General features: G+C 40.1%; 1 protein-coding gene across 5 annotated transcripts in view; it reads left to right on the forward strand.

Moving 5' to 3' along the window:
• slc2a9l2 (solute carrier family 2 member 9, like 2) overlaps positions 1–13690 on the forward strand; it is a 139917-nt gene that overhangs the window by 48991 nt on the left and 77236 nt on the right. For all 5 annotated transcript variants that reach the window (XM_037781709.1, XM_037781728.1, XM_037781718.1 and 2 more), the window contains one exon: positions 11331–11518. In XM_037781709.1, the coding sequence (XP_037637637.1) occupies positions 11331–11518 (188 nt within the window). The remainder of the gene's footprint in view (positions 1–11330; positions 11519–13690) is intronic.

Consider the following 13690-nt stretch of genomic DNA (forward strand, 5'->3'; position numbering starts at 1 on the left):
GCAGTATAACTGTAGCTTAGTCTCAGGGTTGGAAATTAACTTTTTTGTCCACCTGCCATTGTGGCTGGCGGATTCCCAAACCCCACACAATAGATTACCATTGTTTTGTTGGCTGGTGAGTGAAGCAATTCAGCCACTTGTACATTTTATTAGAATTTGGCTTGTGGCTGATGCTAATTTCCAACCTTGCTTACTCTATTTTAGATGATTAAAGGTTCTGCACACCCATACAGGTGTTAGGGCATTGTCACACATGCGCAATTGCAGGTGAGTGACCATCGCCTGTCGCGGCATTATTTGTGCTAAATGTGGGCAATGGGGTCAACCACAAACACACGTCTTTGCTATTGGTTGAGGCTGTGACTTTGCTGGTCAAAGTTGACCAAAGTTAAACTCCACGTGATGCAAAGATTCAAATTTGCTTTGCCACTAGAAGTGAATGTTTTATTTGCCCCTTCACTCATGTAGAATGGAAGTGAATGGGAGTAGAATATTCACCAATGTTAATTTTGCGCATGTCCTACCGCACCCTTAAAGTTGTTTCTGCAATGCAATGCGGAAAATCAGAATGCAAATTTTCCGCATCGACAACTATGCACACCAGGTCCAGTGTGAATTATCCGCATTGCTGTGCTCTGTTTTTACAAGGAGTTTCCTCCTAAATTGTGCCCGTGTCCACTCCACCAAGCAAAAAACTATTCAGACAGAGAATGTCTACGGGATTAACGTTAACTACACAATACAAAAACTAATCCGACCCCAAATGTGATGCTAACGTTAGCTGTTTTGGCTAGCCCCATTCCGTGACCAACATATAACGTCAGTAAAATGCATATCAGCTTCTTTATCATCTTCATCGAATCCCAGCTGCTTGGTGATTTCAAGCCATATATTGTCCTTTATTTGGTTGTTGAGGTCGTAGTGTTTGTCATACAATGTCCCATTGCACCAAAAAAAAAACAACATTTGTCTGACAGTCCGTTACCCCGAAAACAAACGGTCATTGTTCCAAGGCCCCGAAAATACACCCTCTCTGTGCAACAAGCAGAAGAACATGGCTAGTTATTATGCAGAATGATGGCGGTCAGTTGGAACCAAGAATTTCATTGGTTCAACATATATTTCCGCAGGCATAAATCCGCTGAATTCGAGGTCCAAATATTTTCCCCCTGCGCGAATGTTCTGCAGGGGTGTTTAAGCATTCATAAGAACCCACAAATTATTTTTTATAAATTTGTATGCAAATTTTGCGATCGAAAATCTGTGCTTAATGTGAAACGGTTGTCAGGAGTTATTTTGACTGATTAGACCTCTGCTCAGGTTGAGGGTGGGTGGAGCCATGCTGAGATGTATGCAAGATCACCCAATGTACCAATAAGAGTGATAAAGTTGTAATTTGTCCTGTCCTAACAGGCGCATCAGAGATGTGAAGCATAATTAGTACATGCCTGCACAGTCCTGAGAGGGGGTCTAATCAACCAGAATAATAAGTTGATAACATGCTGTGTGCAGGGTCCTTTGAACTTACAAGTCATTAAAATATCTATGGTTTGATGCTGTGAATGAAACAAATGTTGTGGTGGAAAACCAAGGCTGATTTTGGAACCAATATGTTGAGAGAAATCTTGAAAGCCATCAGGAAGAGCAAGACCTCTTTAAAAGCTAATCAAATTGGCTCTTGTAATGTCAGCTACATGTTCTCTTTTGTGCCCTGTTTTTTTGGCAAATGGCATCATGAACAAATTGGCTATTAGTAGTTCCTGTTTATAATGTTCCCGTGAATGAACAGACAACTATCACCCAATTACTTTGATACTGAAAAAACATCAGAGATGATGATATTCTCAGAAGTGTAAATTACACTGAATGATATCATGTGTCTCATGTCTGTGTGTTATACATACCTTAACGGTAATGTATTGATCTTTTTCATTTTATTAATAGGCATTACAGTAACAGAATATTGATTCATATTTGATGTGAGTTTTGCGAGCAGTGATTGACAACGTCTTAGAAACTCCTCGACTCTGAGTGGTTGTTTTCCTCCGGTCTGTGAAATCTTGAAAATGCCACTGGGAACACCGGTGGACACAGAGGAATATGATTTTCTTTAGATTATCTGTCTCATATACTACTGTCATGATATAATGACCATCTTATACAAATACAATTTGCTCAAAGTTACCAACTTCAGCTTTAAAGACTTGTAACTCAAGAATTTGTCAATCCAAACAATACAATGTCCATGTAGCATGTGTGAAATGATTTAGGTACGTGCTCTCAACTCTTAATATGCATCTTCCCGCCCAACCAACATTTCTAGACATCAGAGACTATATGGGAGAAACTATAGTGTGATCTATGTTGAGTGTTAAAATGCTGTGACAGGAAAAGGAGCAGCAGGGGGCAGAGGCGGAGCTCAAACTGAATGCGCTAATGAAGCATGTAGAAAAATGTGACATTAGATAAGACTTTTATCGTATATGTTTTGTGTCTTTGGTGGTTTGAGCTCTTTGATGTCTCTGTCCATACATTATAGATGGGCACCCTCTGAAGGTTTGGTTGCTTGTGTTCTTTGAAATATGGAACATCCTGTTTGTTATTTCGTAACATACATAAACTCATGATAAAACTATGAGATCAAGGGAACGATGAGTTTTATTCTGCGGTTTAATTTTAGAATATAAATTGATAAGACTTCTTATGTATGTACTGTAACTTTCTGGCGATTCCAGAAACGCTACAAATTCATCCAAAATACAGTGTACATATGGAATAGACTAGCTTGCTAATCATAAAACAACATTAACAAAAAGGGGGAAACAGTAATGTTTGAATTCATGAATTCATTTAAATATAGTTAGACTATTGTCAACACTGCACATTTACAGCACCTGTCTCATTCATTTGAAGATAATAACGTATTAAACAATATCTAATATAAACTAGGGCTGTCAAAGTTAACACAATAATAACGCATTAACGCAGCTTTGATATTTTCAGAGGTTGTAGCAGTTTCAGTTTTAAAGCTAGAGGATACTGGCATCATACGAAACTAGAAAACCTAAGGAATCCATTGGTACCAACCATGTCATACTAGTTTGTCGCGAAAGAGGCTAAATAACGTTCCAAATTATGCTAAATTTTGGCAAGGAAAAACTGGCATGGCCACTTTCAAAGGGGTCCTTTGACCTCTGACCTCAAGATACGTGAATGAAAATGGGTTCTATGAGTACCCACGAGTCTCCCCTTTACAGACTTGCCCACTTTCACTGACACACTGACAGCTGTTGTTGCCTGTTGGGCTTGAGTTTGCCATGTTATGATTTGAGCATATTTTTTATGCTAAATGCAGTACCTGTGAGGGTTTCTGGACAATATCTGTCATTGTTTTGTGTTGTTAATTGATTTCCAGTAATAAATATATACATACATTTGCATAAAGCAAGTATATTTGCCCACTCCCATGTTGATAAGCTTATTAAATACTTATTAATACAAATCTCTCTTTCTTCCCTCCTTTTTGAACGGATAAAAAATGTGTGATTAATCACGATTAACTATGGACAATCATGCGATTGATTGCGATAAAATATTTTAATTGATTGACAGCCATAGAATAAACATAATAGAATATCAAGAATAATACATGATGATTACACCACATGTCCCTTATGGAGCAGAACGGTCTGTGTTGGTGGGATGTGTTGCTTCAGGTAGCAGTGAGACATGAAATAACATCTACAAAGTCCCATTCCAGTAACAGATCTATGAGTTTAAAGGCTTATCAGACGCCAAAACATTATATAGTAATTTATTTTAATACGAGACATGATTTTACAACTGTGGGAAGTTATCACGCACATTGTTTCTTCTTTTTAATGCTTTTTTTATGTAAATGCTTGTGATGGTGTCTCTTTGAAAACTTACTCTTAACTTTGTGCAGTGCAGTTAAACTTCAAACTTTATTGTCAAAGTGTTTGGAATTCAAGGGCGGTGCTTGTAATTCTCTTGATGGAGCACTTTTATTTTTAGCTCACTCTCGTTTTACCATCTGTCTTTGTTTATAGCTGCTCTTGCCAAATAAATAATTCCAACCTTGAGACTGTTCGACAAATTGGAATCAGGAAATGAGCTTTTTTTTCTTCTTTTTTTAAGTGACACAACAGTCAAAAGACGAAATGAGCAAGAAGAGACCTTTAAAAATCAACCACGTGTTGGTTAACAACTGCAACAAAAGTATTCTGTTGATTCTGAATCTATTTAAAACTGCGTTGATGTGTGTTTGAAAAGACGTGTTCCTCTGTGGTGCTTTTCCAGCCGTTAAACAGCTGATGGTAATGACTGGCTGATGTGCTGCCTGTAATGAGTCTGAACAGCGCTGCAGATCCATGTTGTTGGCTTGTGTTACAAGTGTGTGTTGACAACAACAGCTGAATTGTTGTCGGCACCACAAATCTGGATGGGTGGGCCTGTAGCGTCGTATTAACATCATACAGTGTCAGACAGGAACAGCACGTTCACTTGCTCCCCATCTCATCTCTTGTCATGTCGTATATCTGCAGCGGTCCTGCCCTCCATTTAAAGGGTACAGAGGTTGAAGATGAGATCATTTTATATACTAAAGGCTGTCATTGCGATTGCCAAACAGCATTTAATTTCAGCAGCCTCGACCCCACTGCATTCAGTGCTTCTGACATCAGTTTATCTAATTTTTCATCTCTGAGCTTACCAATAAATACAAGGCATGAATTTACTTTTTACCGTGCCAGGACTGAACTAAAAGATATGACACGAGGTCTCACCTTCTCAACACACCGATTTAATTTAGTTTCAGTATGTGCTCGTTTCTTGTCTTTTTCTCTGCTCTCTGTTGTTGTTGTCGGATTGGCTGAAGGCAAGATGTCAAGGTCGCTGATCTCTGACCTACAGCAAGGCGTGGGATCGAATCCAGCAGTTTTATTTTTATGCCTCCACTCCGCCACCAGTCCATCCGTCCGTACCTTTCTCATGTGATATCTCAGGAACGCCTAGAGGAAATTTCTTCAAATTTGGCACAAACGTCCACTCGGATTCGAGGATGAACTGATTAGAAGTTTGGTGGTCAAAGGTCAAGGTCACTGTGACCTCACGTCCGTCCCATTCTGGTGATAACTCGGGAACGACTTGATCGAATTCCTTCAGATTTGGCGCAAACGTCCACTTGGATTCGAGGTGTGACCTCACAAAACACGTTTTTGGCCTTAACTAGGGCTGTCACAAAAAACATTTTTTGGGCTTCGAAGTTTTGGTGAGGAATATTTGAAGGTTTTCGAAGCTTCATGGCGTGGCGCAGCAGGCTGACATGTTCGTCTCCATCTCCCCCGTTTCAGTGCCGCTGCCGCTACACACACGTACCTCTACACACAACAAACAGCGATATCCGTCTCAGAATAACTAAGAATAATAAATAATAATGGTGTGGGATTATTCCGTATTTCATGAGCAATTTTGGATTTATTATACATATTTATATTTAAAAAAAAAACTAAAAAAACTAAGCATTCAAATACTGATTTAGAGGTCGAATACTATGGCAGCATGGAAGCATGGAAGCATGGAAGCTTCGAAGCGTTCGGGTCAGCCCTAGCCATAACTCAAGAATTCATATACTAACTAGAAGTGCACTCAGGGAGCGCAGACCTCCGTCAAGGCAGGTTTCATGTACGCTGCTGCCCCCCCCCCCCCTCCTCGCCGTCCAGCTTGCGCCACCATCCACATGTGTTTTTGTTTATGTTGAGATGAGATGTAAGTCGCTGCCCCCCCCGCTGCGTCATGAACGCGTCATCAGTAACACTGTGCATGTCTTAAAGCCTGTAGGGTTAATGTACAGGCTGAGCAGAGTTATTAAAAAACATTCCTGAAGCCAGATCATGATCCGGATCGCCACCAAAATCTAATAGATTGTTCAATGTGCAACACCACACCCCTCCTTTTGGAGTTATTGTCTAAACCAACAAACCAACAAACAAACCAACACCGGTGAAAACATAACCTTCTTCCTAGGCCTTCGGCCTTGGAGGAGGTAAATATAACAATTTCACACAAATGTCTAATAGGATAAAATGATGACATTTTGGACAGACATGGATGCAAATTGCAACTTGACTGGTTGGCGGAGGCATACAACCCCAAGGCGGTAATTCTAGTTTGTTTTTGTTTTGCAGTTTCAGACATATCAGACTCCCTGTGACACTTATTTTGCTGTCACTTCCATTTTTGCCCCAACAAATGACCTTACCAATGATGTGTTATCCTTTTTACATGTTTGTAGAAACACTTTTTGAGAGCCATTGTGCAGATATGAATGGACCAACCAGTTCAATTAGAGGATAAGTTTGGGGAGGTATCACTCTGTCAGAGTTGTTGAAGCTGCAAACAGTCAGTCCTCTTCTGATTGTTACAGGGTGTTCCCTTCCCAAATGATACTTGGCTGAGTACAGACACCGGCTGCAGAGCACTTTAACGAGACAACAGCCAATTTTAATTTTGGCCTGCCATCAAGTTACTCATAGAATCAACACTAAGCACCAGCTTTATGACCTGCTGCCGGCGACGTTTGTCATTTTAAGCTCCGAAAGTTGCGCTTTGCGCCGGCTAAAAGGGAGAAGCTATGACCTGAATGTTTTTGTACACTGCTCTGTGCTAATGATTCAGATTCAGATCCATTCTTTATCGTCCTCTATAGAGGACATTTGCTTTCACAGTCTGTACACAATCAAACACAGGGGTGTGGAAGGGGTCACGTACGATGGTCAGTACTCTGTGAATGGTGGCGGTGTCAATGAGGGCTGGCAGGTTGGGAGTGGGGAAGCCAATTATTTTAGAAGATATGTTGGTGATTTTCAGGAGCTTGTTTCTATTGGTGAGGGTGAGTACGGTGAAATAGCAGGTGGCTCAGTACAGGAGGATGGGTTGAATAATGCTACGATATAGAAGCAGCAGGAGGTGGGTTTGACTGTGAGCCTTCAGTTTGCGAATGGCAGAGAGAGTCTTTGTTGGCAGCGTTTATAGACGTCTCTGGTGATCAAAGCTCAGTATATTGTCTAGGATGATGCCGAGGTACTTAAACTCCCCACCATCTCCACTGGTTGGCAGTTTGATGGAAGTTTCAAAGATGAGCTCCTTTGTCTTGGTGACGTTGAGGAGTAGGTGACTGTCTGTACACCGCTAGGTGAAGTGATGATATGTAGCATCTGAGTTTAGCAGTGCCTCAGGACATCTCTATTAAAAACACATACATAAGACACATCATAACACTGTTTGATATGTTCCTTCATTACCATGAACATGGGCACTGTAGTTAAGTATGAGTCAATCCCAGATACACCGTCCAGGTGCCCTTAACAACTCACTAATGCACAAAATGTGTATTAATCCGCAGCTGATACACTCCCCAACAAATACACTACTTATCTGTTTGAGTAACTTTTACTGAAAACTACAGCGGCCAGCTGTTTTAGGAAAATTACTGAGCCTTTTTCAAACTTAAAGTGATACCTATATACTATAAAGATTTACATCATCAGTAGGAACTAATTGGCTGGGGGCTGAGAGGTAGGGATGTCATGGTGTGGACATTTTCCTGTGCCGTGCACACCGGCTGTGAACACTCCGTTCTCCGCACTTCGATTGCCTCATTAATGTTATGGTTCCCTTACAGCATTAGGTTTAAATTCGAAATATTGCCAAATAGCCGCTTTTGCTTTTTGCTTCGACACCAAATCGTCTTGTCTGTCAACTCTCTCTCGTCCCGTGTGTGAATGTGACTCCTGTTACTTTGAGCTGAGATTCTGTATGGAGCAGACACTTTCACTTTCAGTTTGTAGCGTCCGTCGTCTGACTATGTATTGATAACACCTTGTAACACTTTGAAACACCTTGTAACACCTTGTAACACCTTGTAACACCTTGTAACACTTTGAAACACTTTGTAACACTGACTACTGTGGCAAGCCTACTGAGAGGCAGGTTATGGAAACAACTGTATAGTCGGAAACTGTTGAGAGACAGGCTATGCATTATTGATTAGGTCTTCTCATGGGACTTGTTGACAATAATAGAAATATAGAATAACGCTACGCTTGCCCTTGAAATTTATGCAAAAATGCCTCCACAGTAACCCTCTTGTCAGTCCCTTTCAGACCCTCTTTAAATTTTTAACACCTGTCTCAATACTTGTTTCTTTTTATTGTCACCCGCAATATTGTAGAATCGTTTCTCAAACAGTCTGTCAGTCAGACTTTTGAGCACGCTGCGAGTGTTCAGGCCTCAACAGTGACATGGAGTGGAGCCCCACTGTCCTGCTGGGAAAATAAACTAGGTTGCCACACATCAATATCATGCCATGCCATAGCCAGGCCACTGACACTAACAGCCCCAGTATGATTCTGGATTAAAGCAGGTTTCCATAGTTTCTGTCAGCAGGGAGAGACAGTTGAATACTCGTTTACCTGTACTCACCTGGATGATAATTATGTTGAGGTAAGATCTCATGGTGGACACCTATTCTGGTAGCAGAGGATCATTTCAGCATGATGGGTCTTTTGTTTTCTGTCCTTTCCTTCATTTTCTTATGGTTTTTACATCACTGTATATTTTTCTAAATAACGGTTTTTAGATATTTGCCATTTTCAATGCACATATAGGTGCTTGTAAAGTAAATAAAATAGTTATATATTAGGTCTGTTTAAAATATTTAATCGCAATTAATCGCATGAATGTCCATAGTTGATCGCAAATTACACATTTTTTATCAGTTCAAAATGTACCTTAAACGGAGATTTGTCAAGTATTTAATACTCTTATCATCATGGGAGTGGGAAAATATGCTGCTTTATGCAAATGTATGTATATATTTATTATTGTAAATCAATTAACAACACAAAACAATGACACATTTTTTCCAGAAACCCTTACAGGTACTGCAAAACATAACATATGTGAGTCTGCTATCTCTGGTCTTGCACACTGTTGAGGATATACTGTATGTCTGAGTGTGTGATGTCCAGTATGTCACTCTTTAGGTTTGGTTATTTCCTTCCCGTAGCTGCAGAACGTAAAATTATATGTGGGACAAACATAATATCAATTAGTAGGACATTCTGTTGCAGCTCATTGTTACATTATAGGCTTGTATTTTTTCTAGTAGTTTAACTTTAAGGTATTTTCTGAGACATACAATATCAAAATCCTGCCTAGTGTAGCATCAACATTTGTGTTTACACCCACACACTGACACGCACACACTGTGTTTAAATGCTGCACCATGACACCCTGGAGACCCTAGACCAGGCTTTAGTTTGTCAGGTCCTCTTGCCTCCTGTGTGGTCACTGTTCACACTGTGCGCTGTTCCACTCCCACATCCTAATGACCTGCTTTTAGTCTCTGTTGGTGTATAGAGATTTGCTATTCTGGGTCGCGTCCTTAACCTGTACCCACCTCGAATTCCCACAACCCAAGGGATAGGAGAAAGGATTAAAGTGAGGAAAGAGGTTTCTCTACACCCACCCATCCCCTCCAATCCATCATATTCAAGTTCAGACAACCTTCAACCAGCCATGCTAGAAAACCCGGTCAGCTCTGTGCACACACAAATATAAAATGTGTGTGTATTTCTGATTTTTTCTGGCTTTTGACTGAAAGAAGAATATAACAAATGACATTAATCATCATCATTTATATAATCTTGTATGAGGCTTGACATGAAATAAGTGCATTAACTTGTTGCACAACAAGTAGGGCAGAGGGTTTGGTGGTGTCTGTGACCAAAAGACAACTAAGGACAACTTTGTCTGCATTCATCTGAGGATAATACAACATATTAGAACGTTTACTTTTTTAAATCACTGTGGTTGACAGATAGAGTGTCAGCTCTATTGCATTAAAATGTATTATTGTGTTTATGAATTATGTAAACCAAAGGGAGCATTTAAAGATGACCTATTATGCTTTTATAGTTTTTTCTGTGCATGTAAAAGATCTTCAAAGTTACAAAGCCCAAAGTCCACGCCAAACTCTCCCCCACAGAAACACTGCTCCTGAACTGCCTGAAACGCCTCGCTTGAAGTACCGCCTTTTCTTCCGTAACGTGGTGATGTCACCGAGTAACACATTTGCATAATACCTGCCTAGCGGATAGTTTGGCACGCCCTTAAACAAAGCTAGTTAGAGCGGAGCTGGAGCGGAGTCCGAAGAGTTTGGTTCGGTTGACCAATCAGAGCAGGAGCTCAAACAGAGCGTTTCAGACAGCGGGTGAAAAGAGCTGCTGCGGCACAGCCGGTATGAGAAGTGAAGCGTTTTTTTAAACATTAAAGCATGTAAACATGTTTTAATAATGAAAATAAACACAATAGGTCCTCTTTATAATGAGAACATGACGGGCCCAGAATGTAGCCTCGGCGTATGTCACAACTCTGTTTGACTACAGAGGCATCCTGTGCAGTTCTCTTGTTAACAATCAGTTATGTTTACATTCATTGTTCTCATCAACATGCATTGTGTGCACTGTATCCCTGAGGCCTATAACACATGGGTTGAATGCATTTCCTTTCTCATTACAGTTGCAAAACACACAGATAGTTTTATAGAAAAAAAATAAATAAAAGGTGAGATTAAAAACAGCAAATATTTCAGCCACTCAGACACATCAACTTGAAAGCCTGTAAATAAACAGAGCCTTGAATTGCAATCAATAACTCTGCTGATTCTGTTTTCCACAAAAGGTTCTCCACCTCAAGGAGTCAATGACTCCACTGGGTACTGATTTATTTAATAACACATACAAAAAAAACATGAACAAAACCATATAAATAACAATATTTGAATAAAAATAATTAGTTTCAAAACAAAGTCAAAAAAACAAACAAACTCTGACACAGATAAGAAAAGTAATATGAAACTAAATAAATTATAATAGAAAAAACAAATAAGAAGAAAAGACTGACCTGGGAGCTGATTAACATTGAGTCTGCATTACTCTATTCTCACTTTATGGAGGCCAAACAAACCAAAGCAACAGACATAATACAGATTACACATCATAAAGATACAAGAGTGGGACCCAGTTTACTCTAATCATGGACACTCGATAAAGCGACAGAAAACCAATTTCAGTTTAGTCTGAGTGGGTGTTCAGTTTTTAACACATTGATCCATTTATGAGGATACGTCTTCATTTGCTTTGGAGTAAATCCTCAACTTCTTTGATCTCAGCATTATTGTTGTATTTATTTGTGGATATTTTTTAACACTGTGTGTTTATATGTGTGTGTGTGTGTGTGTGTGTCAGCCTTCCAGAGGTTTTTGGGGAAGAAAGATGTGTCCCGGGAGCTGGAGGAGGTCCACGCGGAGTCTCGAGCTCAGGACAACCTACACACCGCCTCTGTGTTACAGCTGCTGAGGAGCCCAGCTGTTCGCTGGCAGCTCATCACCATCATCGTCAGCATGGCCTGCTATCAGCTCTGTGGCCTCAACGCTGTAAGATTATTATTACACTTTTCTCCCATTGTCGGCGGAATCCTGTTCTTACTTATCTTACAGTGCGTTATATTTAGGACACTTTTTTTTTCTACTTTAAAAAATCAGCAATGTCTTTGGTATGTATGTAATTATAAAAATTAACTTGTAATTATAAATATACTGTACCTTCTTTCAACACCGTTTGCATGACAACCATGCTGCATATCAGCCAGAGACTTTCTTGAAGATGCTCTGTCACACCTCCAGTCACACCTCAAAATTGTCAGAGATTTGTGCCAGGAAATTGAAAAGTGTTTCCTCTAACTAGAGTTACTCAGATAAAAGAAAGAGCCATTCTGCTTTCTTCTTACCAGACCATCAAAACATCCTCAGTTAAAACCCTGGCTCTCTGATCTTAGCAAGTTCTATCTCAGGCAAACAGCGCAGTATTCTTAAAGCAACATTATTTTATATTTTTTAGCCACTTGAGGGCAGCAAAACAAGTTGAGAACACAACACTGGCATATTGTTACCTTATACAACTGTTAGTAAAACCGCATCCTATTTACACATTCAGCAGACACGGAGCAACATTAGCATTTATTTGGAGTCTACGAATACAAGCTTAATATTCACTCTTCTTTTAGCTCTGTTTTGGTCTCCACCCAAACTCATTTGGTGCTGTAGATACGCAAACGGCTTTAAGCGACTGAAATCACCAAACAGTTCGATGAGCTCTTTTTTCTTTGGTTGCTGATGTCTCTAAATCTTCTGCAGCCCACAAACTGTAGATTTTCTGTCAACGACACATTTGTTGTTTACAAAACTCACAGGGAAGACAAAATGTTGCCAACCGGTGACTTCAGGGAAGAAGGGTGATTTTACAGTTCTCTTATTTCTCCGTCATCTCCGACTCCGGCAGTGGCCGTGGTGTCTCAAATTGCAGCTGCAGGGCAGGCTACCTGTATGCCGTGCTATGTTGTCTTTGAGGGGTTTTTCTTTTTGTTATTCAGACCTTCGGATCCGCACAAGTAAGCAGGGATGGAGACAAAAAAGAATACTGGGAGAATTGCTAATCCTGCTTTTGACTTCGAAGGTCAAAATCGAAAGCTCATTCCGATTGATTTTGGATTTAGAATCAAAATCGTGACACCCCGACTATGTAGAGCTGAGTGGAACTGCAGAGTTGGTTGAACATTTACTGTGGGTTCATCCCTATAAGCAACCCCTCGTTTGATCCATTGTTAATATAACAATATTGACAAGCACACCCCTTACATTGGAGCTGTAGTTTTGTCAAGACAAACATAACACTTCCTTTTACTGCTCCAGAAGGCTTTTATTGAGCTGAGAAACAACTCCTTCTCGCTGTAGCCGCAGCCAGGTTGACATGTGACTGCTAAAGTCCTATCACAGTCCTGTCAGTGACAAAGTGACTGTGGATCAGGTGTAGCACACATTGCAGTGCCCCGTGGGTCTGTGCATGCACAGGTGTGACCCCATATTTGTTGTTTCTTTTAAAAATAAGTTATTTTTTTATAGGCAAAGGTTATGTTTGAAAATTATGCATGCGTAAATATTTTCTTTCACTTGCTTTTTTGTTAAAAAAGGTTAAAAAGTGTAGACATATTTATCATAAAATAGGAGGTCTTATGAAGCCAGTTTTCTTGCCCCAGTTAGAGTGGATCAGTCTCTATTTAGGTTGCATACACCACTGTGTTTGGGAACCCGTTGGCATGGAGAAATCACTTTGAGTCACTCTGTTGTGCACTTTGTTGACTGGAAGAGATGTTTAACCGTCCTCCACCTGACATGTTGAAGTGCAGTTGGTGGGTGGTAATGATATGTTGGGCATATAGATGCCAGTGTTTGCCAGGAATACGCCTGCATGAGGAGAAGAGTTGCTGCTTATTGCTGCCATCTGGCACTTAAAATAAAGAGGATGACAACAGTGAACTGAGAAAAACTAACTTTAGATTATGTAAATTCCATCTCCATGAGGAATGATGTAGAGGAACCTCAATGATTGGCAAAAACTTTAAATTAGAAAAGTTATAACCTTTAAAGAATGAAACTGTCTTGTATTTAAATCCATGTGGAGCAGACAAGTGAGCTCCTGTTTATTGAAAAAGATGCAGTTTCAAACTTCCAAGTGTCTATTAAAGTGGCAGTAGGCAGTATATTTTTGGC

This window comes from Sebastes umbrosus, chromosome 1 (genome assembly GCF_015220745.1).
Source record: "Sebastes umbrosus isolate fSebUmb1 chromosome 1, fSebUmb1.pri, whole genome shotgun sequence".
NCBI lineage: Eukaryota > Metazoa > Chordata > Actinopteri > Perciformes > Sebastidae > Sebastes > Sebastes umbrosus.